Below are 22,500 nucleotides of genomic sequence, written 5' to 3'. Positions count from 1 at the left end.
CATAATAGATTATATAAAACTGCTTTAAGGGAGTAATAGGCATCAAGGCACTTTAACGCAAATGGCCATAAGATATACCGGCCAATCTTAGCCATATGCTTGTATCATTTTTCAAGAAGGATGAATTACATGAAGGTATCCTTTGAAGGACACCTTTTTGGAGTCTTGTGTAGGCTAATATGAAAGGCATGAAGGGAGGTCCTACGTGCTGTCTTTACCACTGTTTGAAGACGCAAAATCTTTTTGATAACAAAAGCAAAGCTGTAGTAAGTTATAACGATATATATATATATATATATATATATATATATATATATATATATATATATATATATATAATTATATACACACATTGTTTCATAATAGTGGCGTAAGCATGATTGATATTTTTATTTTTCAATTTCAATAACTACCCCCAATTGAGGCTTCTGTATAAAAGGCTAATCATAACAACATTGTCATATGAAAAAGGTAGAAAATATATAATACAAGCTTTAACAGCTGCACAGGGGAAATAAACAATGCTGGTATATGGTCTGATATATTTTGAATTCTAATGCAAATATGTTGACATGGAAATGCGGAGAATTTACTTGCTGAAACTCAATTATATTTCTCAGGAGTATTATATTACTTTTATGTAGATGTCATTTATATATTTTTACAATTCTTATTTTCATTTTAAAGTAACTTTCCATGCTTCTTTTATTTAGTTGTTTTTATTCTGAAATTGCTGAAACATTTATATTTCTCAAAAGTGTTATATTACTTTTATGTAGGTATCATTTATATTTTTACAATTCATATTTTCATTTTAAAAGTAACTTTCCACACTTCTTTTATTTAGTTGTTTTTATTCCGAAATTGCTGAAACATTTATATTTCTCAGGAGTGTTATATTACCTTTATATAGGTATCATTTATATATTTTTTACAATTCTTATTTTCATTTTAAAGTAACTTTCCAACAATGCTGGTATATGGTCTGATATATTTTGAATATATTAATGGATTATGTGTTGATAACAAAAAGAATGTTTGGAAGATTGAAAGACGTGCACGTGTTTAGGGGTATGGCTAACGGTATGTCTGATCATTTTTTGGTGGAAGGAAAATTGGTTGTAGCAAAAGAGTGGGGGAATAGAGTAGGTGGATGTAAAAGGGAGCTAGTGAGGGTTGAAGAGCTAATAAAACCGGGGGTAAAAAGTAAATATCAGGAAAGGTTGAAAATGGCATATGACGAGGTGAGAGTAAGAGAAACTGGTAATTTAGAGGAGGAGTGGAAGTTAGCAAAAGAAAATTTTGTTGGGATTGCAAGTGATGTATGTGGCAAGAAGGTTGTTGGAGGCAGCATGAGGAAGGGCAGTGAATGGTGGAATGAAGGAGTGAAGGTAAAAGTGGAAGAGAAAAAGAGGGCTTTTGAAGAATGGCTGCAGAGTAATAGTATAGAGAAGTATGAAAAATATAGAGAGAAAAAGGTGGAAGTAAAGCGCAAGGTACGTGAGGAAAAGAGGGCAGCTGACCTGAGGTGGGGTCAGGGACTGGGTCAGTCATATGAAGAGAATAAGAAGAAGTTTTGGAAAGAAGTGAAGAGAGTAAGGAAGGCCGGCGCAAGAATTGAAGAGACAGTGAAAGATGGAAATGGAAGGTTGTTAAAAGGAGAGGAGGTAAGGAAAAGGTGGGCGGAATATTTTGAAAGTTTGCTGAATGTTGAGGATGATAGGGAGGCAGATATAATTGCGGTTCCAGGTGTTGAGGTGCCAGTGATGGGAGATGAGAATGAGAGAGAGATTACAATAGAGGAAGTGAGGAGAGCACTAGATGAAACGAGAGTAGGAAAAGCATCGGGTATGGATGGTGTGAAAGCTGAGATGTTGAAGGAAGGGGGTGTGACTGTACTTAAATGGTTGGTGAGATTGTTTAATGTGTGTTTTGTGTTGTCAATGGTACCAGTAGATTGGGTCTGTGCATGTATTGTACCACTATATAAGGGTAAGGGAGATGTGCATGAGTGTTGTAATTCAAGAGGTATTAGTTTGTTGAGTGTAGTTGGAAAAGTGTATGGTAGAATACTGATTAATAGGATTAAGGATAAAACAGAGAATGCAATCTTGGAAGTACAGGGTGGTTTTAGAAGAGGTAGGGGTTGTATGAATCAGATTTTTACAGTTAGGCAGATATGCGAGAAATATTTAGCAAAAGGTAAGGAGGTGTATGTTGCGTTTATGGATCTGGAGAAAGCATATGATAGAGTTGATAGGGAAGCAATGTGGAATGTGATGAGGTTATATGGAGTTGGTGGAAGGTTGTTGCAAGCAGTGAAAAGTTTCTACACAGGTAGTAAAGCATGTGTTAGAATAGGAAATGAGGTGAGCGATTGGTTTCCGGTGAGAGTGGGGCTGAGACAGGGATGTGTGATGTCGCCGTGGTTGTTTAACTTGTATGTTGATGGAGTGGTGAGAGAGGTGAATGCTAGAGTGCTTGGACGAGGATTAAAACTGGTAGGCGAGAATGATCATGAATGGGAGGTAAATCAGTTGTTGTTTGCGGATGATACTGTACTGGTAGCAGACACAGAAGAGAAGCTTGACCGACTAGTGACAGAATTTGGAAGGGTGTGTGAGAGAAGGAAGTTGAGAGTTAATGTGGGTAAGAGTAAGGTTATGAGATGTACGAGAAGGGAAGGTGGTGCAAGGTTGAATGTCATGTTGAATGGAGAGTTACTTGAGGAGGTGGATCAGTTTAAGTACTTGGGGTCTGTTGTTGCAGCAAATGGTGGAGTGGAAGCAGATGTACGTCAGAGAGTGAATGAAGGTTGCAAAGTGTTGGGGGCAGTTAAGGGAGTAGTAAAAAATAGAGGATTGGGCATGAATGTAAAGAGAGTTCTATATGAGAAAGTGATTGTACCAACTGTGATGTATGGATCGGAGTTGTGGGGAATGAAAGTGATGGAGAGACAGAAATTGAATGTGTTTGAGATGAAGTGTCTGAGGAGTATGGCTGGTGTATCTCGAGTAGATAGGGTTAGGAACGAAGTGGTGAGGGTGAGAACGGGTGTAAGAAATGAGTTAGCGGCTAGAGTGGATATGAATGTGTTGAGGTGGTTTGGCCATGTTGAGAGAATGGAAAATAGCTGTCTGCTAAAGAAGGTGATGAATGCAAGAGTTGATGGGAGAAGTACAAGAGGAAGGCCAAGGTTTGGGTGGATGGATGGTGTGAAGAAAGCTCTGGGTGATAGGAGGATAGATGTGAGAGAGGCAAGAGAGCGTGCTAGAAATAGGAATGAATGGCGAGCGATTGTGACGCAGTTCCGGTAGGCCCTGCTGCTTCCTCCGGTGCCTTAGATGACCGCGGAGGTAGCAGCAGTAGGGGACTCAGCAGTATGAAGCTTCATCTGTGGTGGAAATGTGGGAGGTTGGGCTGTGGCACCCTAGCAGTACCAGCTGAACTCGGCTGAGTCCCTGGTTAGGCTGGAGGAACGTAGAGAGTAGAGGTCCCCTTTTTGTTTGTTTCTTGTTGTTGTCGGCTACCCCCCAAAATTGGGGGAAGTGCCTTTGGTATATGTATGTATGTATATTTTGAATTCTATTGCAAATATGTTGACATGGAAATGCCGAGAATTTAGTTACTGTAATGCAATTATATTTCTCAGGAGAATTATATTACTTTTATGTAGGTATCATTTATATATTTTTACAATTCTTATTTTCATTTTAAAGTAACTTTCCATACTTTTATTTAGTTGTTTTTATTCTGAAAATAATAGATGAAAACGCCACCAAAGGGTGACGGTGAATCCAAGTCGAGTTCGTTGGAACGCGAGTTGACAACATCTGTTTTCTTGAAGTGAAGTGACAGCTCGAGATCACGTAAATGACGTTATTTAGTCAGTTATTCATCATTATGTAGTCTTATTTATTTCTTATCTCTGTTGAATTCAATCAAGCAAATCATCAAACAATGGCTCTTCGGAAAGTTAAGGGAAATCTCGAACGAATGTTCGATAAAAACCTGACGGATTTAGTCAGAGGGATCCGAAATAACAAGGAGACTGAGGTAAATTTATGATTGTCATAGTCTTTATTACTTTACCATACAGTAAAATATACTTAATTGTTTCTATTTTATATTTATTGTTCATAACCAACCTATTATCGGGATTTATGTTTAATTTTGACACGTAACATTGTGACGGCAACCCCTTTTTTGTCTTTGCTATGTCAAATTTTTATTACCGATTTCGCGAAGTAATCAATTTGCTAAGCGAATTTGACCCTTTGATATTAGCACAATTCTTCTGTATAGTATTTTGGCGTATTGCAAAGTGTGATTGAAAATATAAATTGCTTAAATCTATATATTTCACCTTAGTAGAGGTGAAGTGGGGTTCTTTAGTTTTTGTATTAGCAAAATTCAACTTTTTTTTTATTTTTATTTTTCTATGCCTGAGCCAACTCATGTCTGCCAGTCTTCAAACTTTAAGGAAATTATGGGGCTAGGTCAAGCATTCTTCAGATTAAAGCAGGAGCCCCTCTAGGACACAGGGAGACTAGCAAAGAAAAACTAAATTATTTTCAAGATATATATACTTTTGCATAAACCATGTATCATTGTAGAACTTATCCATTCTGAAAATTAATGACTGACCATATGTCATGCCGTTTCACACATCGACTTTTCACTAAACTCTTACCTTCGTCAATTGTCCTTACCTAAGTTCGGAGGCACCATTCAATTTAGGACAATCGACTTACTCCTGGCTAGCCTGTCTATAACAAACCAAGCCTTGACATAGGCTAATACCGTGTACATCATAGGTATAGGCTAATACTCTAAGCCTAGGCTTAAGGTAACTTGACTCTTGCTGTGGAGAACGACGGATCTTCATTTGCAGTGGAGGTTGAGGGAAAGGCTGGTTCCCTAGGTCTTTTTATTCTTACTAAAATTGCTAGTACATGATCGGTACTCCAAACTGGTACCTTGTAATACAAAGTCTTCGTTTAGGACAGCGATCCTATGTCAAACAACATGCAATTCGTAGCCCTGGCTATACTGTACTCTTACCTAACCTCTGGTTACACTGCACAGTTAACATGGCAAATCAAAGAATAAACGTCACAAATCTGAGAATAATATTACACATCTTAACTTACGGTTGGTGGCACAATTCCAACACACATGCAAGCACAGCATAAAGCAGTTTCAATACTGGCAAATTATTGTACTTTATTTGATACATTTAAAAAGATAACCACAATAGACAGTATCAAGTGTTATTACAACACATAAATGATAACTAGAACAAGTGCATACCTTTTACAAGGGAGAAAGTAAGAATTTCACATAATAATAAGGGGGAGCAACACCGTTTCCCCTCTATACTGGTCGCTGTCGGCTCGCAGAGTGCGCTCTGAGCTTACCTAGCCCAGCTACGCCCGAGGCTCACATAACTACGCCTCTGTTTACCTTGGTACTCAATCACAAACTCTCGACCGCAGACACAACTAATCCTTTGTTACGCCTCTCTACACCTCTGCGTATGCACACTCGATCCTACACCATCTCAACAACGTGTGGCTAACATAACATTTTGATGAGATGAAAACCAATTCGTTTATTAAGTCAAAAAATCGTAAATGGAATTACCATTCAGTTAAATGAAGCATTTCTGTCATTACACATATCACACTATGATCAACCAGTGCCATAAAAGAAACTAAAATTTTCACAAAATATGTACAGTTGACTATTCTTATTCATGGAGGTTAGGTAACGTAGATACCAGCCAAGAGCGAAAATCTGTGTACACTTGGTGCCCTAAGGTGGGTTAACTCATAAAGGTTAAAGGTGTCTGGTTTCAGTTCCAGTTCCATCAGAATAGATGCTCACCAGAACGTCAGCTGGGCAAGCCCAACCCCCCCACTGTGGTGCCCTACCACAGCAGTAGCGTCCCCAGTAAACAGCTTAAACTCACGGCCCTGGGCGGTGATCGATCTCTTGCCACGCGAATGCGAGGCAAACACGTTACCACTGTACTAGCCAGTGAAATACCCACACCTAATGTCGACTTAGACATTAGGTAACCCACTGGCTTTCACTATAGTACATTGTTTTTACGTGGTTTCTATCAGGGTATTGTACCTCATATTAGTATTTTTCATAGCTAATTGTACATTATTAACACAGCTACAGTACGAGGTAAGACGACTCATAACTTGAAAGTCATCGCCACATTGTCCTATGTGAAAGTAACAACACAACACTGCTTTTCTATCTAACAACACTCACTGATACTGAATTGTATATTTCAGTAATATATGTACATTACTCTCCCTACAGTACAACTTAATTAGCTAAGGTGAGACGACATATCTCCCGTAAGTGATTGCTGTCTTGGTGAGGTCAGTACAGTATGGTATTTTGTGTACAGTACTGTAAATGTACTACAGGTACTGTTTTGTTCTTTTACAATGATTAATTGAGTGTTTATCCTACCACAAGTGTAAAAGAATTAAGATAGAAAGTGACTGTACATCACCAATAGGTTTTAATATAGTTACGGACAGGGAAAACTTTCCTAGAAAAAAACATGTTTTTCTTGTAGAAAAACGCCCGATTTCTTCGAAAGTGACACTTATTTTCACCACAAATAAATACTTAGTGAAATATATACAGTGATACCTCGGTACTCGACCATAATCCGTTCGAGATCCGTGTTCGACCTCCGATTTGTTCGAGTACCGAATTTTTTTTCCCCATAAGAAATAATGGTATATATTCTATTCCGTTCCCAAGCACTCGAACAGGCCCAAAATATTAATAAAACGTGTACCTAAACAACAATAATTATCTAAATGTGTATGAAATTGGTCAGAAAATCCTATAAAACAATTTTAAACCATTTACTGTACTAAAATAAAACAATTTTAAACCATTTTCTGTACTGTAGTGAACATACCTTTGAGCAGCGGTTCGATGGCATACAGGGATGGATGTGGAGAGGATGGAAGGGGGAGGTTACTGCTTGGAAGGAGAGTCCCCTTCCATGATGTGGCGGGGTAGTTCTCCTTCAGGAGTTGTTTCTCTCTCCAATGAAAGGGTGGGCAGATCTATTTCAGGGGTTTCTTCTCTTCTTTGTCTCTTCTTTGGAGGAGAAACAGGCTTTGATGTAGCAGCTTTCTTTTCTTTTGTGAAAAACTGGTCTATTGTTAATTGTTTCTTCCTCCTCTGCAGTATTCTTCGAAAATGATACATGACACTATCATTAAACATATGCACTGCCCGGTTTGCTACTGCAATTTCTGGGTGGTATTTTTCAGCAAAAGCCTGCACATCTGCCCACTTGGAACAAATTTCATTGATGAGAGAACTTGGAACATCCTCCCTTACCTCATCCTCTTCTGAAGATTCCTGCTCCACAATCAGATCCTGCTGCTGTTGTTGTTGCAGGTGCAACAATTCCTCCACAGTCAACTCGGTAGAATGGCTTTCTACAAGCTCATCAATATCATCCTTGTCGACCTCAAGCCCCAAACTCCTGCCCATGACAACAATTTCCTCAACGACATCAGTGTCATCAGAAATTACAGGGGTAGCAGTGCTTGGACCCGCCTCTGGTTGGAAACCTTCAAACTCCCTCTCTGTGACACATGATGGCCACAGCTTACGCCAGGCAGAGTTCAATGTCCTATAGGTCACACCTCGCCAAGCTTGGTCAATCATGTTAACAGAGTTGAGGATGCTGAAGTGTTCCTTCCAGAATTCCTTTAGGGTCAACTTCGTGTCACTGGTCACTTCAAAACACTTTCTGAAAAGGGCCTTGGTATAGAGTTTTTTGAAGTTTGAAATGACCTGTTGGTCCATGGGCTGGAGTATGGGAGTAGTATTGGGGGGCAAGAATTTGATTTTGATAAAGCTGTATTCTTCTTTCAAGTCATCCTCGAGACCTGGAGGATGTGCAGGAGCATTGTCCATAACCAGAAGACATTTCATTGGCAAGCTCTTTTCAATGAGGTAAGCCTTAACCTGGGGGGCAAACACTTCGTTTATCCACTCAGTAAAGAATTGTCTTGTGACCCAAGATTTAGTGTTCGAGCGCCACATAACTGGTAGTGCACTTTTACAAATATTATTTCGTTTGAACACCCGGGGGTTGTCCGAGTGGTACACTAACAAGGGTTTGATCTTGCAATCGCCACTTGCATTTGCACACAGCAACAATGTTAGCCTATCTTTCATTGGCTTGTGACCTGGCATCTTCGTCTCGTCCTTGGTAATGTACGTAATGGCTGGCATTTTCTTCCAAAATAACCCAGTCTCATCACAATTAAAGACTTGTTGTGCGATCAAATTTTGTTCATTTATGTACCGATCGAATTCCCCCACGTATTTATCGGCTGCAATTTGATCCGAACTAGCTGCCTCCCCATGCCTAGTAACACGATGAATACCTGTTCTATTACGAAACTTTTCAAACCAACCCCTGCTCGCTTTAAATGTAAATGAATCACTTTCACTGGTACTCGGACTTTTCTTCACTAATTCTTCATAGATATGCAACGCTTTTTCACAAATGAACGCTTCACTAACACTTTCCCCGGCCAACTGTTTTTCTTTAATAAATATTAAAAGCAACTTTTCCATCTCCTCAATCACTTGTGGCCTTTGCTTAGTTACCGCCGTAACTCCCGTTGCAACATTCGCCTTCTTAATCATTTCTTTATGCTTTAAAAACGTAGAAATGGTCGACTTCGCCATTCCGTATTCTACCGCTAAATCGGACACTCGTACACCATTCTCATATTTCGCTATAATTTCCTTCTTCAACTCGATCGTTGTTCGCACTGTTTTCCTCTTCTCCTTCCCCTTAACACTCATTACTTTCTTGGGACTCATTATGAAAGCTAAAAAAGCAATTAAAAGCACTGAAAATCACTAAATCACAACGAATGCTGATCGCGCGTTGTCTGAGTGACGCTCTCGAGAGAACTGATGCTTCCCGAACAAGCGAGAGTGGCCGAGATGGCGCGATCATCACAAAGCCCATGCGGTCGTCACGTGTTCGGCTGGTCGAGTACCGAATTTTTGGTCGAGCACCGCAGCAAAAATTTCTCGAAAATTTTGGTCGAACTCCGAATTGTTCGAGTATAGAGTCGTTCGACTACCGAGGTATCACTGTATATATATCTATATCCGTCGATAATTAGGGACCCCCCAGTGGAAGCCGGGGTTTTGGGTGGGGAAAACATACTGGGAAAATGGTATATAATGGTAAAGCAAACCTTTTCTTCTCTGTTCATTATTTTCTTAGATGTATAATAAATCCATGGAAAACAACTAATTCGGGTGTCAGAATTTATAATGAGGTGTCGGTAGTTTCTGGCAGGTAGCCGGGAAGTCTGGTTCCCCCAGCCAGTTCACTTGAATATCGTAGCCACTTGGTTTTCAATCACCGGAAAGTAAAGACGTGCTCCTAGCACCATCAACTGGCTGATTGAATTTTTTTATTTTCTGGATAATACTAAAGTTAGCAGTTTGTTGTGGGCACCAGTGAAATTAAGAAGAATGCTTGGTTTTCCCCTTAATTATAGCCTACTGGCAGTTTTATGTGTAACCTGCCTATACTCTATGTACTTTTTGTTCCTAATTAACAGCATTCCTGCTGATTATTCCATTGCGAGTGCGGGCTAGTGAAGACGCTGTCATTGTAACTGAGTGAGTGGGTCAGCACTGCACACCATCAATGGAAGAACTTGAAGTTACTCCTCTATCTGTGCCACATTTTTGTCTGTTCACACTGCTGGTTGGAAGGAAAGGGCTCCGCCCTACTCTTTCCCCTTTATGTATGAAGTAGTCCAATAAAACTGATTGATAAGAGTTGTGTATGCATAGCTCATACCGTTTCTCTTCCCGTGCTGAAAAGTGGGCTGGCACAATCACAGTTATTGTTTCACCAAAGACAAAGATTAAGCCAAACCTTAGAGATGACGAGATTAGTTAACCTGTCCGCGTGCGTCTATTAGCACCCTACTATGCGTCCATATGCTCCTACAGGAATGCCATCTCGCTTGTTCACGCCCCTATTACCGCAGCACTATGCATGCGGTCCTACAGGGATTTCGCGAGGCGAGAGAGATTGTACGTGGAACATTCTTTTTATTATTATTATTATTATTAGCCAAGCTACAACCCTAGTTGGAAATGCAAGATGCTATAAGCCCAAGGGCTCCAACAGGGAAAAATAGCCCAGTGAGGAAAGGGAATAAGGAAATGAATAAATGACGAGAATAAATTAACAATATATCATTCTGAAAGACAGTAACAGCATCAAAACAGATATGTCCTATATAAACTATTAACATCGTCAAAAACAGATATGTCATATAAACTATAAAAATACTCATGTCAGCCTGGTCAACATAAAAACATTTGCTCCAACTTTGAACTTTTGAAGTTCTACTGATTCAACTACCCGATTAGGAAGATCATTCCATAACTTGGTAACAGCTGGAATAAAACTTCTAGAATACTGTGTAGTATTGAGCCTCATAATGGAAAAGGCCTGGCTATTAGAATTAACTGCCTGCCTAGTATTATGAACAGGATGGAATTGTCCAGGAAGATCTGAATGTAAAGGATGGTTAGAGTTATGAAAAATCTTATGCAACATGCATAACGAACTAATTGAACGACGGTGCTAAAGATTAATATCTAGATCAGGAATAAGAAATTTAATAGACTGTAAGTTTCTGTCCAACAAATTAAGATGAGAATCAGCAGCTGAATACCAGACAGGAGAACAATACTCAAAACTAGGTAGAATGAAAGAATTAAAACACTTCTTCAGAATAGATTGATCACCGAAAATCTTGTAAGACTTTCTCAATAAGCCAATTTTTTGTGCAAATGAAGAAGACAGACCTAATGTGTTTCTCAAAAGAAAATTTGTTGTTGAGAATCACACCTAAAATTTTGAGAGAGTCATACAATTTTCAATATTAAACTTACCCGATAATCATGTAGCTGTCAACTCCGTTGCCCGACAGAATTCTATGGAGGGATACGCCAGCTATCACAATACTAGAAGGGGGTGTACTAACCAGCGCCACCTGTGGCCAGGTACTCAAGTACTTCTTGTTGACACCTCCTCAATTATTCCTCTGTCGTGCTTCTGACAAGACGTTCTGGGATACGCTTATGTTCTTGGAGTATTTCCACGACTTTGGTGAAGTATTTCTCTTTGATTTCGGCTGTCGCTTTACTGGAAACTTCTATTATAGCTTTTGGAATTGATTTGATTAATTTTGGTGACGAAGAGAGTATGAACTCTCGTTCACCTTTCAATGGCCGACCCTTCCCTTAGACGGAAGTGTTGGTGTCTAAGAGAGTATAGACTCTCTTTCTTAATTTTGTAACAAAAGTTATAGATTTATTTTATATCTCTCCGCCTCTTATAGGCCTCTTCGATTAACTTCCTTTTATTATAAACTTATTAAAATTAATTTTTATATTTGTTTATATTCGACCTTCCTAATAGTAGGCGGTCTTTTCTTGGTACCGAAGTTAATTTACATTGAGCCCGTCATTTCGGTTTTTCCTGTTAACATATTATGCTATTTTAATGTCTTTGAAAGAATTTCTTTGATAGTCTCGTACTTTTTCAAAGTTGAACTAACGTTTTGTTTGTCTCTGCAGTTGTTGACGTTCAGAACGTTCAACTTGCACTCTATCGTTACGATAGAGAAAGAATGTTCACGGTTTCACATTGCAGTAAGAGTAACCGTGTCTAGCGTTTTGTTCATTCTTTCTTAACTTAATGGTTTTGATCCTAATAAAGGAACTTTTCATTTTGGGAAATATTTCAGTTTTTTCCTTTAACAATAATATGTTTTAACGATATGATTGGGCTCTTCTCTCAGGTTCTAAGTCAAGAGAGAGAGAGAGAGAGAGAGAGATAGAGACGGAGGGAGAAAGAGGATAAACGTTTCCCTCAAGCCTGCCAGGCGTACGAGTAACGTCGTTATCGTTTTTGCTCTTATCCCTAGTCTCTTTAGGGGAAGAAACTAAACGTTTCTAGAGTGATCTAGTGTTTAGTCTCTTTCCAACCACTGAATTATCTTTCATTAGATTTTTCTGTTACATTGTAATTCTGTTTTCGCAATTACTAACTTTTGAGAAGGATAGAATTGCGTGTTTCAGGTACAAACCACTTAAAGTTTCGAGTTCAGTGAAATAAGTGCTAACAGAAATCAAAGTGATAAGTGATTAGCGCAAAGTATGTCAGTGTTATGCGTGAGGGTACTTTTGTGCGCGCCAGTCGTCCTCCCAGTCCGGGACCTCTTGCAAGCTCCCAAGCCCAGGGGAGAAGCAATGTCGAAGGGCAAAAGGGTTCGGCAGGCCTTGATCGGCGCACAGAAGTATCCTCGGTGGTTGTGGGCGTGTCTTACCGAGACCGTCACTCCCACCCGCAGACGATTGAGCCCTTATTTTGCTCGTCTGCAGAAGAGATTTAGAGGAGAAAATAAAGGCAGAGTAACGCTGGTCTCAGGTCTCAAGACCTCTTAAACGTAAAGTCCAGACCTATGCCAGACGTACGAAGTAAAGTTCAACAACCCGGATGCAGTCATTGGGTTAGCTCTGACTCTCCTCAGTCATCAGTTTGTCGGGCTGAGAGTGCGCCTACACTCCCCCCGCCTATGCTCGCTCCGCCTGATCGCAGTACCACCTGCCAGGCGTACGATGTTGTGGACTCTACTACAGTCCATGCAAGCACAGCTTTCGGACTTGTTGCGTGAGTGTGGGGCTGAGAGTGTTGCTCCTCCGCCTCCGCCTACACTCCCCCCGCCTACACTCGTTCCGCCTGATCGCAGTACCACCTGCCAGGCGTACGATGTTGTGGACTCTACTACAGTCCATGCAAGCACAGCTTTCGGACTTGATGCGTGAGTGTCGGGCTGAGAGTGTTGCTCCTCCGCCTCCGCCTACACTCCCTCCACCTGCACCCGCTCAGCCTGTGCTCAACCCGCCTGCGCTCGCTCCACCTAGTCGCAGCACCATCTGCCAGGCGTACGATGTTGAGCCACATTCTGTGTTCGCTGTTCCCAGTGTTGTTCAGCCTCAGCCTTCTTTAAGGCAACCTTCTGTTTGGGATCAGGAGGATTACTCCACTCTTCCTCCGCCTCCCCTGGCTGCTCCACCGGTGGTGCAACTCTCGGTGGAGGTACAACAACCTCTTCCACCCATGAGTCAGTCTCCTCAGCTGCTGCACCGAGCTCAACCCGTGCACCCTGATCTTGCGCCTCAGACACCTCTGCTTGCGAGAACTTTACCTTGTTCTGCGCAGCCTCTTCCTCATCGCGCTCCGCTCACACCACAAGAACTGGAACTTGCTACTCCGCTTCCGCCAACCGCTCAGCAAGCGCAACCCTTGGGTTCAACCACTCATGCTAGGAGTCAGCCTCCTCCACCCATGCGCCTTCCTTCTGCTTGTCTTTTATTCAGCCTTTGCAGACTGAGCCTCAGGTGTTCCCTCAACAGAGTCTTGAAGAGGAAACCACAACTATTGTTGTTCCAGCTCGTTCTGACTCTGCTGTTCAGCATACCTTACCTCCATTTTCAAACCATGGCAAAAATATGAATCATAAGTTATGAATGTAAGGTAAACATTATGTTGATTTTTAAACCCCATGCAAGCATGCATAAAGCACTCTAGCACTGGTCATGGAATTTCTGAGAAATGTTAAACGCCATGCACACGCTCTGCTTTCCTTACAGCAGGCTCTGCTTACTACATGCTCTGCTTACAGCATGCTCTGCATTCAGCATGCTCTGCATACAGCATGCTCTGCATTCAGCATGCTCTGCATACAACATGCTCTGCATTCAGCATGCTCTGCATTCAGCATGCTCTGCATACAACATGCTCTACATACAGCATGCTCTGCATACAGCATACTCTGCATACATCATGCTCTGCATACCTTACCGCATGCTTCTCAGTCACACATCTTGGGTTGTTGCCAACTCACTAGACTGTCAAGCAGTTTCATTACGTTGCCTTCTAGTCTGCTGCTTTTGCACCAGTGAACCCTCACTCAGAGAACTTAGCTTTTCTAGGATAAGGTCCCTGTAGATGAGAAAGTTCTTTTCTCCCTCCTTCTGATATTCCCTTGAGGACTCTGTCATTTGGAGGGAGCCTTTAGCTGCATAACCTCTTATGGACTTTTATTTAAGCTTAACATGCTTCCAGGGAAGGTAATGGTTCCACTTCAGTCGCTAATCCCGTCTGTTACCACACCTGCTCCCTTAGACCTTGAGCTGTGTTGCATGACATGCAGTCCAAGCTTAGTCCTTGTTAGAGGATTTTTTGTTTACGGAGTCAATGTGTCACGGGGAAGACGTTCAACAACCAACAGAAGTGACTTGTTGTGACGCAGTGCGGCATCCTCAGCAACCCGTTAAGGAGTTGTCTGTACGACTCAGACAGTCTAGACAGATTCGGGTTGTCACTGTACTTCCTCGCTTGCCCATGATTGACAGTTCACAGACTGTGCAGCAGTATCATGATCTTGTGTCCGGCTCCGTCAGACGACTGGCTTTTAAGAGCTCCCACAAGTCGTCGCTGTCTGGAGTTTTTCAAATGGACTATGGATCTGACCAAGGAACTGGGCCTCCTGGTCAATTTTGAGGAGTCTCAGCTCGTTCCATCCCAGACCATTGTCTCCTTGGGTATGGATCTTCAGAGTCGAGCTTTTCGGACTTTTCCGTCGGCCCCAAGGATCTTCCAAGCCCTAGAATGCATCCAGAGCATGCTGAGAAGGAACCGATGCTCAGTCAGGTAGTGGATGAGTCTAACAGGGACTCTTTCATCTCTGGCCCTGTTCATCGTGTTAGGGAGACTCCACCTTCCCCCCCTTCAGTATCATCTAGCTGCTCACTGGATAAAGGACATGACGCTAGAGACGGTCTCAGTTCCTGTTTCCGAAGAGAGGAGGTCTTCTCTCGCGTGGTGTAAGAACAGCTTTCTTCTCAAGGAAGTCTACCTTTGGCTGTTCAGAAACACGACCGCCGTCTCCTCTCGGACGCATCAGACATGGGCTGGGGTGCGACTTTGGACGGACAAGAATGCTCGGGAACATGGAATCAGGAGCAAAGGACACTTCACATCATTTGCAAGAAGTTGTTGGCGGTTATTCTGGCCTTGATAAACTTCAAGTCCCTCCAGCTTAACAAAGTGGTGGAGGTAGACTCTGACAACACCACAGCCCTGGCTTACATCTTCAAGCAGGGAGGGACTCTTTCGTGGAAGTTGTTCTAGATCGCAAGGGACCTACTCATCTGGTCTTAAGATCGAAAGCTAACTGGTAACGAGGTTCATTCAGGGCGGTATGAATGTCATGGCAGATCACCTCAGACGGAAGGGTCAGGTCATCCCCACAGAGTGGACCCTTCTCAAGAATGTTTGCAACAGACTTTGGGCCCTGTGGGGTCAGCCAACCATAGATCTGTTCTCTACCTCGATAACCTAGAGACTCCTGTTGTATTGTTCTCCGATTCCAGACCCAGCAGCAGTTCACGTGGATGCTTTTCTGCTGGATTGGTTCCACCTCGACCTGTATGCATTCCCGCCGTTCAAGATTGTCAACAGGGTACTTCAGAAGTTCTCCTCTCACAAAGGGACACGGCTGACGTTGGTTGGCTCCGCTCTGGTCCGCGAGAGAATGGTTCTTAGAGGTACTGCATGGCTGGTCGACATTCCCAAGACTCTTCCTCTAGGAGTGAACCTTCTAAGTCTACCTCTCGTAAAGAAGGTACACCCAATCCTCCACGCTCTTCGTCTGACTGCCTTCAGACTTTCGAAACACTCTCAGGAGCTAGGGGCTTTTCGAAGGAGGCAGCCAGAGCGATTGCCAAAGCAAGGAGAACATCCACTCTCAGAATCTATCAGTCTCAAGGGGAAGTCTTCCGTAGTTGGTACAAGACCAATGCAGTTTCCTCAACCAGTACCACTGTAACCCAGATTGCTGACTTCCTGTTATATCTAAGGAAAGTAAGATCCCTTTCAGCTCCTACGATCAAGGGTTACAGAAGTATGTTGGCAGCGGTTTTCCGCCACAGAGGCTTGGATCTTTCCACCAACAAAGATCTTCAGGACCTCCCTAGGTCTTTTGAGACCTCAAAGGAACGTCGGTTGTCCACTCCAGGCTGGAATCTAGACGTGGTCCTAAGGTTCCTTATGTCATCAAGATTTGAACCTCTCCATCAGCCTCTTTTTAGGACCTCACATTAAAAACTCTTTTCCTCGTGTGCTTGACAACAGCTAAAAGAGTAAGTGAGATCCACGCCTTCAGCAGGATCATTGTTTTCACATCTGAAACGGCTACATGTTCCTTGCAGCTCGGTTTTTGCTAAACGAGCTTCCTTCACGTCCTTGGCCTAAGTCGTTCGAGATCCCAAGCCTGTCCAACTTGGTGGGGAATGATCTGAAGAGAGTTCTTTGCCCAGTTAGAGCTCTTAGGTTCTATCTAAAAGGTCTTAACCTTTACAAGGACAATCAGAAGCCTTATAGTGTGCTATCAAGAAACCTTCTTTTCCAAGTTCTAAGAACTCAGTTTCTTACTATTCAGGCTTCTGATTAGAGAAACACATTCTCATCTGAAGGAAGAAGACCTTGCTTTGCTGAAGGTAAGGACACATGAAGTGGGAGCTGTGGCTACTTCAGTGGCCTTCAAACAGAACCATTCTCTGCAGAGTGTTATGGATGCAACCTATTGGAGAAGCAAGTCAGAGTTCGCATCATTCTATCTCAAAGATGTCCAGTCTCTTTACGAGTACTGCTACACCCTGGGATCATTCGTAGCAACGAATGCAGTAGTAGGCGAGGGCTCAGCCACTACATTCCCATAATCCCATAACCTTTTAACCTTTCTCTTGAATACTTTTTATGGGTTGTACGGTCGGCTAAGAAGCCTTCCACATCCTTGTTGATTTGGCGGGTGGTCAATTCTTTCTTGAGAAGCGCCGAGGTTAAAGGTTGTGATGAGGTCCTTTAGTATGGGTTGCAGCCCTGTATACTTTAGCACCTTTGGGTTGATTCAGCCTCCAAGAGGAACGCTGCGCTCAGTAAGGAAGACGAACTTAAAAAAGAGGCAGAGTAACGGTTCAATTCGACTTCCTTACCAGGTACCTATTATTTCATTGTTATTTGAGATAACTGTTATATGAAATATGGGATACTTAGCTATCCTTTAATCTTGTACACTGGTTTTCACCCACCCCCCTGGGTGTGAATCAGCTACATGATTATCGGGTAAGTTTAATATTGAAAAATGTTATTTTCATTAGTAAAATAAATTTTTGAATATACTTACCCGATAATCATGATTTAATTGACCCTCCCTTCCTCCCCATAGAGAACCAGTGGGACCGAGGAATAATTGAGGAGGTGTCAACAAGAAGTACTTGAGTACCTGGCCACAGGTGGCGCTGGTTAGTACACCCCCTTCTAGTATTGTGATAGCTGGCGTATCCCTCCATAGAATTCTGTCGGGCAACGGAGTTGACAGCTACATGATTATCGGGTAAGTATATTCAAAAATTTATTTTACTAATGAAAATAACATATTTAAAGAAACATTATCAATGCTGAGAACCGGATGTTGAGGAGCCACTGTACTTGACCTACTTACAATCATACTTTGAGTTTTGTTAGGATTCAACTTCATACCCCATAATTTGCACCATGCACTAATTTTAGCTAAATCTCTCTACTGTATAGGGATTCACCAACCCCAGATCTACATTCAGGGAATACAATTGATGCAAAGAGAGTAGCATCATCTGCATATGCAACAAGCTTGTTTTCTAGGCCAAACCACATGTCATGTGTATATAGTATGAAAAGTAATGGGCCAAGAACACTACCCTGTGGAACACCAGATATCACATTCCTATACTCACTATGGTGCCCATCAACAACAACTCTTTGAGATCTATTACTTAAAAAATCAATAATAATGCTAAGAAACGACCCACACACTCCCAACTGTTTCAGTTCGAAAACAAGGGCCTCATGATTAACACGATCAAAGGCAGCACTAAAATCAAGGCCAATCATACGAACTTTGTGACCACAATCAAGGGATTTCTGTACAGCATTGGAGATTGTAAGAAGGGCATCACGTGCTCCAAGGCCTTTACGAAAACCAAATTGCAAATTAGGGAGTAGATGATTACCTTCAGCAAACCTATTAAGACGTTTTGCCAGAAGACATTCAAAAACTTTAGATAATATGAGAGTTATGGAAATTGGACAGTAATCAGTGGGACTTGAGCTACCACAAACACATTTACATAGAGAAGTAACATTACCAATTCTCCAACAAGTGCTAAAAGCTCCTCTTCTTGCTAACTTGCGCAAAATAACAGATAACTTTGGAGCTAAGAAATCTGCTGTCTTTATAAAAAACAAAGGAAAAATACCATTTGGGTCTACACCTCCATAAGCATCAAGGTCCATCAACAGAGCTTTAATCTCACGAGATCAAAAAGCTAAACTAGTTAGTTTAGCCTCAGGAAAAAGGAATGAGGAAGTTCAAGTTTTTCATTACTCTGTTTACTGTCAAAAACATCAGCCAAAAGGGCTGCCTTTTCCTTTGGACAGTGAGTGACTGAGCCATCTGGTTTAAGTAAAGGAGGAACTGTTGCATCTACACCAAAGAGTGCAGATTTAAGGGTAGACCACCATTTATGTTCCTGAGTTGTACCAGAAAGGGTTTCTTTTATGGTTAAATTGTATTCCTTTTCAGTTGAGGCATAAACTCTCTGAGCAATAGCTCGAAGCTGAATATAGTTGTTCCAGATCAAATCTGATCTGTTACCCTTCCAAAGATGATAAGCCTCCTTCTTCTCCAAATAAGAACGTCTGCAATCATCATTGAACCACAGTTCAACCTTTACTCGGTACCTTAGCATACGAGAAGGGATACGCCTATCAATTATGTTGACTAGATTCTCATTCAAAGGGACAACAGGATCTACACTATTATATAATTGTGACCAATTCAAGCACAAAAGATCATGCAAAATCCCATTCCAGTCTGCTTGGGATTTCATATAAATTTTACAAGAGTATGATATATCAGGGACAGGCTGCTCAGTCTTCACTACTAAAGAAATCAAGGCATGATCAGATGTCCCGACTGGAGAACCAACCTTACTAGTTATAACGCCAGGGGAATCAGTGTATACGAGGTCCAAGCAATTACCAGACCTGTGAGTAGCTTCATTTATGATTTGCTTACAGCCTGATTTAGAGGCAAAGTCTAAAGCTCTTAAGCCATGGCGATTGGTAGGAGAGATAGAACTTAACCACTCCCTATGGTGAGCATTAAAATCACCAACAAAGACAAAAGAAGCCTTTCTATCATCTTCTTGTATCTTAGCCATAATGGTAAGAAGATAAGAAGAGTATGTGATACAAGTGCTTACACATCAGCTTCTTATGCTTGTTCTAACAAGAACAATTACTCATACTACTGGTAGGAGTAACGGCCTCGCTTTTCTCTCCCTTTCTTGCATGAGCCCCTCTAGCTTTCAAGAGAGAGGGAAAAAAATATCTTTACACTTATGTAACTGTGGTTGGTCTTTTACTGATTGCAGTGCCATCAATTGAACACTGTCACCTCTCCTGAAGGGTAAGACGTCTAAATAGGCCCGATCAATGTAGCTGCATGTATCCTGTGATAGAGTTAGTGATGATGTTATGTACTAAGAGAAGTGGTATGTACCAAGAGAAGCAGTACGTACCAAGAGAAGTTGTCTACCAAGAAAAGCGGTGTGTACGAAGAGAAGCCGTAAGTCCCAAGATCTTGCCCAGCAATGAGCAGTTTGTACACGATCATAAGCATCACTGAGTTGTTCATGATCGGCTCACAGGGCTGTTTCTATCACTCGGCCTTATATGAGATCGAGGTTTCATTTTCTTGATTGCATCCCCTAATAAGTTCTCACGAAAATTTAGATCTACATACAGTACTACAATACTGGGAATGCTTACATTCCTGAAAATACATTTGTGTATAATGTTTAGGTGATCATCGGTCTTGCACTGCGCTACATGATCATACACATCACGTAACTTCTAAAGTGACTTCTGAGTCACAGAACTAATGGTATCTCTGCTTTATCCATGTTCTGTTCATGCTATTTCATTACAGCACTGTACATGATATGGCCCTCTGTACCGTCCTACAAGGGAATCACTTCTGCATTGAGACAGGCTCCGTGCCTCTTGTCTACTTCTGCATTGAGACAGGCTCCGTGCCTCTTGTCTCTACTATATATGTGGGTTAAGATAGATGAGAGAAAATTCTTAAGGACCCCCATACAGAAGGTGGAATATCTAGAAATACCTTAACATGACTGCTTACTGGCCTCCCCAGCAAACAATCATAGCAACAGTTTAAATATATCTGTTCTCAGATTCCCTTGCAAAATGACAAAGACAACATATTTAGAGACTTTTTCTGTTTACAAGAATGTTAGTTCCACTGAGCCACCTCCCAAACAATTGCTTCTATAGTTCCTAAAGTTTTACTGGTTTATGATGAGCACTCCTACCTTTGGGTAGGGTGACAGCAGGAATAGGGTCATGACGAACTCTGTTGAGTACAGTACAGTACTCCTCTTCTCCGAGAATCCACTGTCCATATACAGTATGTTGCAGAGGAGGGATGAGTCACCTGAGTTTCCTCCCACCTAGAGGATGTGATTTAGGAAGAAATGATCCTGCTTGTCAACCTACTGGGAATGCTTTGCCACTTTTCCATAGGGTTTGATAGAGCACTTGGTAGCGATAATGGCCGGTAATGTTTCCATTAGTGTCCAAAGTTACAAACCCTTCTTAAGCAAGTGCACTTTTGTAAGTGAAAGACATAATGCAGCTTCACAAGGTTCTTCCAGGTAAGGGCACTGTTCTAGCAAGCATAGAGTCTGGGTATGGGGGTTTTAGGTTATCTCGACATCATTGTGTGGCAATTTTTTTTTTCTCACCATCGTTCAACCTGCTCACCATGCAGTAGGATAAGAAACTTTTGGGATTCTCCCAGTCGTTGATTGTCGGTGAAGTTTAAAGATGTCTTCCAAGATTTCTGGGAATCCTAGATGCTTATGCCTTTCCTCCCCTCTTTACTTGTTTCTCCAATTCCTTAACAGTTGATGGAAGACATCAAAATTCAGGAGGATCCTGATTGCCCCTAAACACCCATATGCTGAATGGTACCCAGGTTAGTTGTTTGTCTCTCGTCCTTCATCTAGGAAGTGCGTCAATTTTTTAGGTAAAGATACCACTTGGACTCCGATCCAAGTTTCCAACTTGATTTCAGACCTGGACACTTTTTGAGAATTGACAAGACTCTTTAGGAACAGGGATGTTTGGTGTAGCAGTCTTTAAACTCTAGAGAGCTCAAGCTGCTTGGAGCATTTCCATAAGCCTTTGGGTCTCTTAAATGGACCCTCTTGAACATGAATTAGCTCCATTGAAGTTGGTATGAAAACAGCATATCTTTTCTTGTCACTAGTCATTCTGAAGGATAGAAGATCTTCATTACCTTGGTTCAGAAGTTCATGGGTAAGCCTTAAATCCAAGCAGCCACTACTTCAATCTATTTTTCTCTCAGTGGGGACAAGAATGACTTAACTTCCTATTGCGGGGTGGTGGTGCAGAAGGGAACACTACAACTCTTCCTTCAATACATAAATAATGAAAAATCCTGAGAGGCAGTTCATGGAATAATTGGACACGAGCTCCCACACTGGGACACGGTGACCACCCTTTACGCAACCACACAAAGCCAGAATATTGGATCTACCTTAGCCTTCAGGAAAAAGATGTCAGTGGCATTAGTGCTAAAGGCCAGATTCTGGAAGCACATGTATTTAGATAAGTTTTCATTGGGACCATTGGTAGTTGCTCAGCAGGTTTTGTAGCTTACCTAACCCCTTATAGGACAAGAGGCATTTCATCTAAGATAACGTTCAAGGGTCTGACCCTTTTCTTCTTTTATTTCTCTTTCTATGGGGTGTAACAGTCGTCATGTTAGATCGGACGTTGATGTGGGTGAGCTTCCATACCGAGCTGGTCAGTTATAGAAGTTCCTCCACCATTTTCTCTACATGGGGAAGGATAGATGGATTGTAGGACACATTACACCTAATTGGCCATACCTTACGACATTGTATCCTTCCGAGGATATATGGTCTCTATCGACTGTCTGTCAGTGAACAGAAAACATACTCCCGTTAAAGGACTCAAGTGTGTACATTTAGAAAATATAAATTGTTTTTAGAATTTGTGATTTTAAGTACTCTCTTCATTCCCCTCTCCTACCTTTTACAATTATCACCATCTCTTTCAGATTCTTTTATTATTTAGTTAACACCGGTCCCCTCATTGTCTTTATTCCTTTGCACCCTCCTTTATTTTCAAGATGAAGCGCAAAG

The 22,500-nt window shown here is 41.7% G+C and overlaps 1 protein-coding gene across 3 annotated transcripts in view; it reads left to right on the top strand.

Moving 5' to 3' along the window:
* The first annotated feature begins 3,806 nt into the window (after positions 1 to 3,806).
* g (adaptor-related protein complex 3, delta 1 subunit-like garnet) overlaps positions 3,807 to 22,500 on the top strand; it is a 229,698-nt gene continuing 211,004 nt past the window's right edge. For all 3 annotated transcript variants that reach the window (XM_068382137.1, XM_068382140.1, XM_068382127.1), the window contains exon 1: positions 3,807 to 4,056. In XM_068382137.1, coding sequence (XP_068238238.1) covers positions 3,961 to 4,056 — 96 coding nt within the window. In that variant the 5' untranslated portion in view covers positions 3,807 to 3,960. The remainder of the gene's footprint in view (positions 4,057 to 22,500) is intronic.

The sequence above is a fragment of the Palaemon carinicauda genome, chromosome 1, assembly GCF_036898095.1.
Source record: "Palaemon carinicauda isolate YSFRI2023 chromosome 1, ASM3689809v2, whole genome shotgun sequence".
NCBI classification, from domain to species: Eukaryota; Metazoa; Arthropoda; class Malacostraca; order Decapoda; family Palaemonidae; genus Palaemon; species Palaemon carinicauda.
The sequence above is the reverse complement of the archived record's forward strand: the minus strand, read 5'-3'. Positions and strand labels throughout refer to the sequence as shown.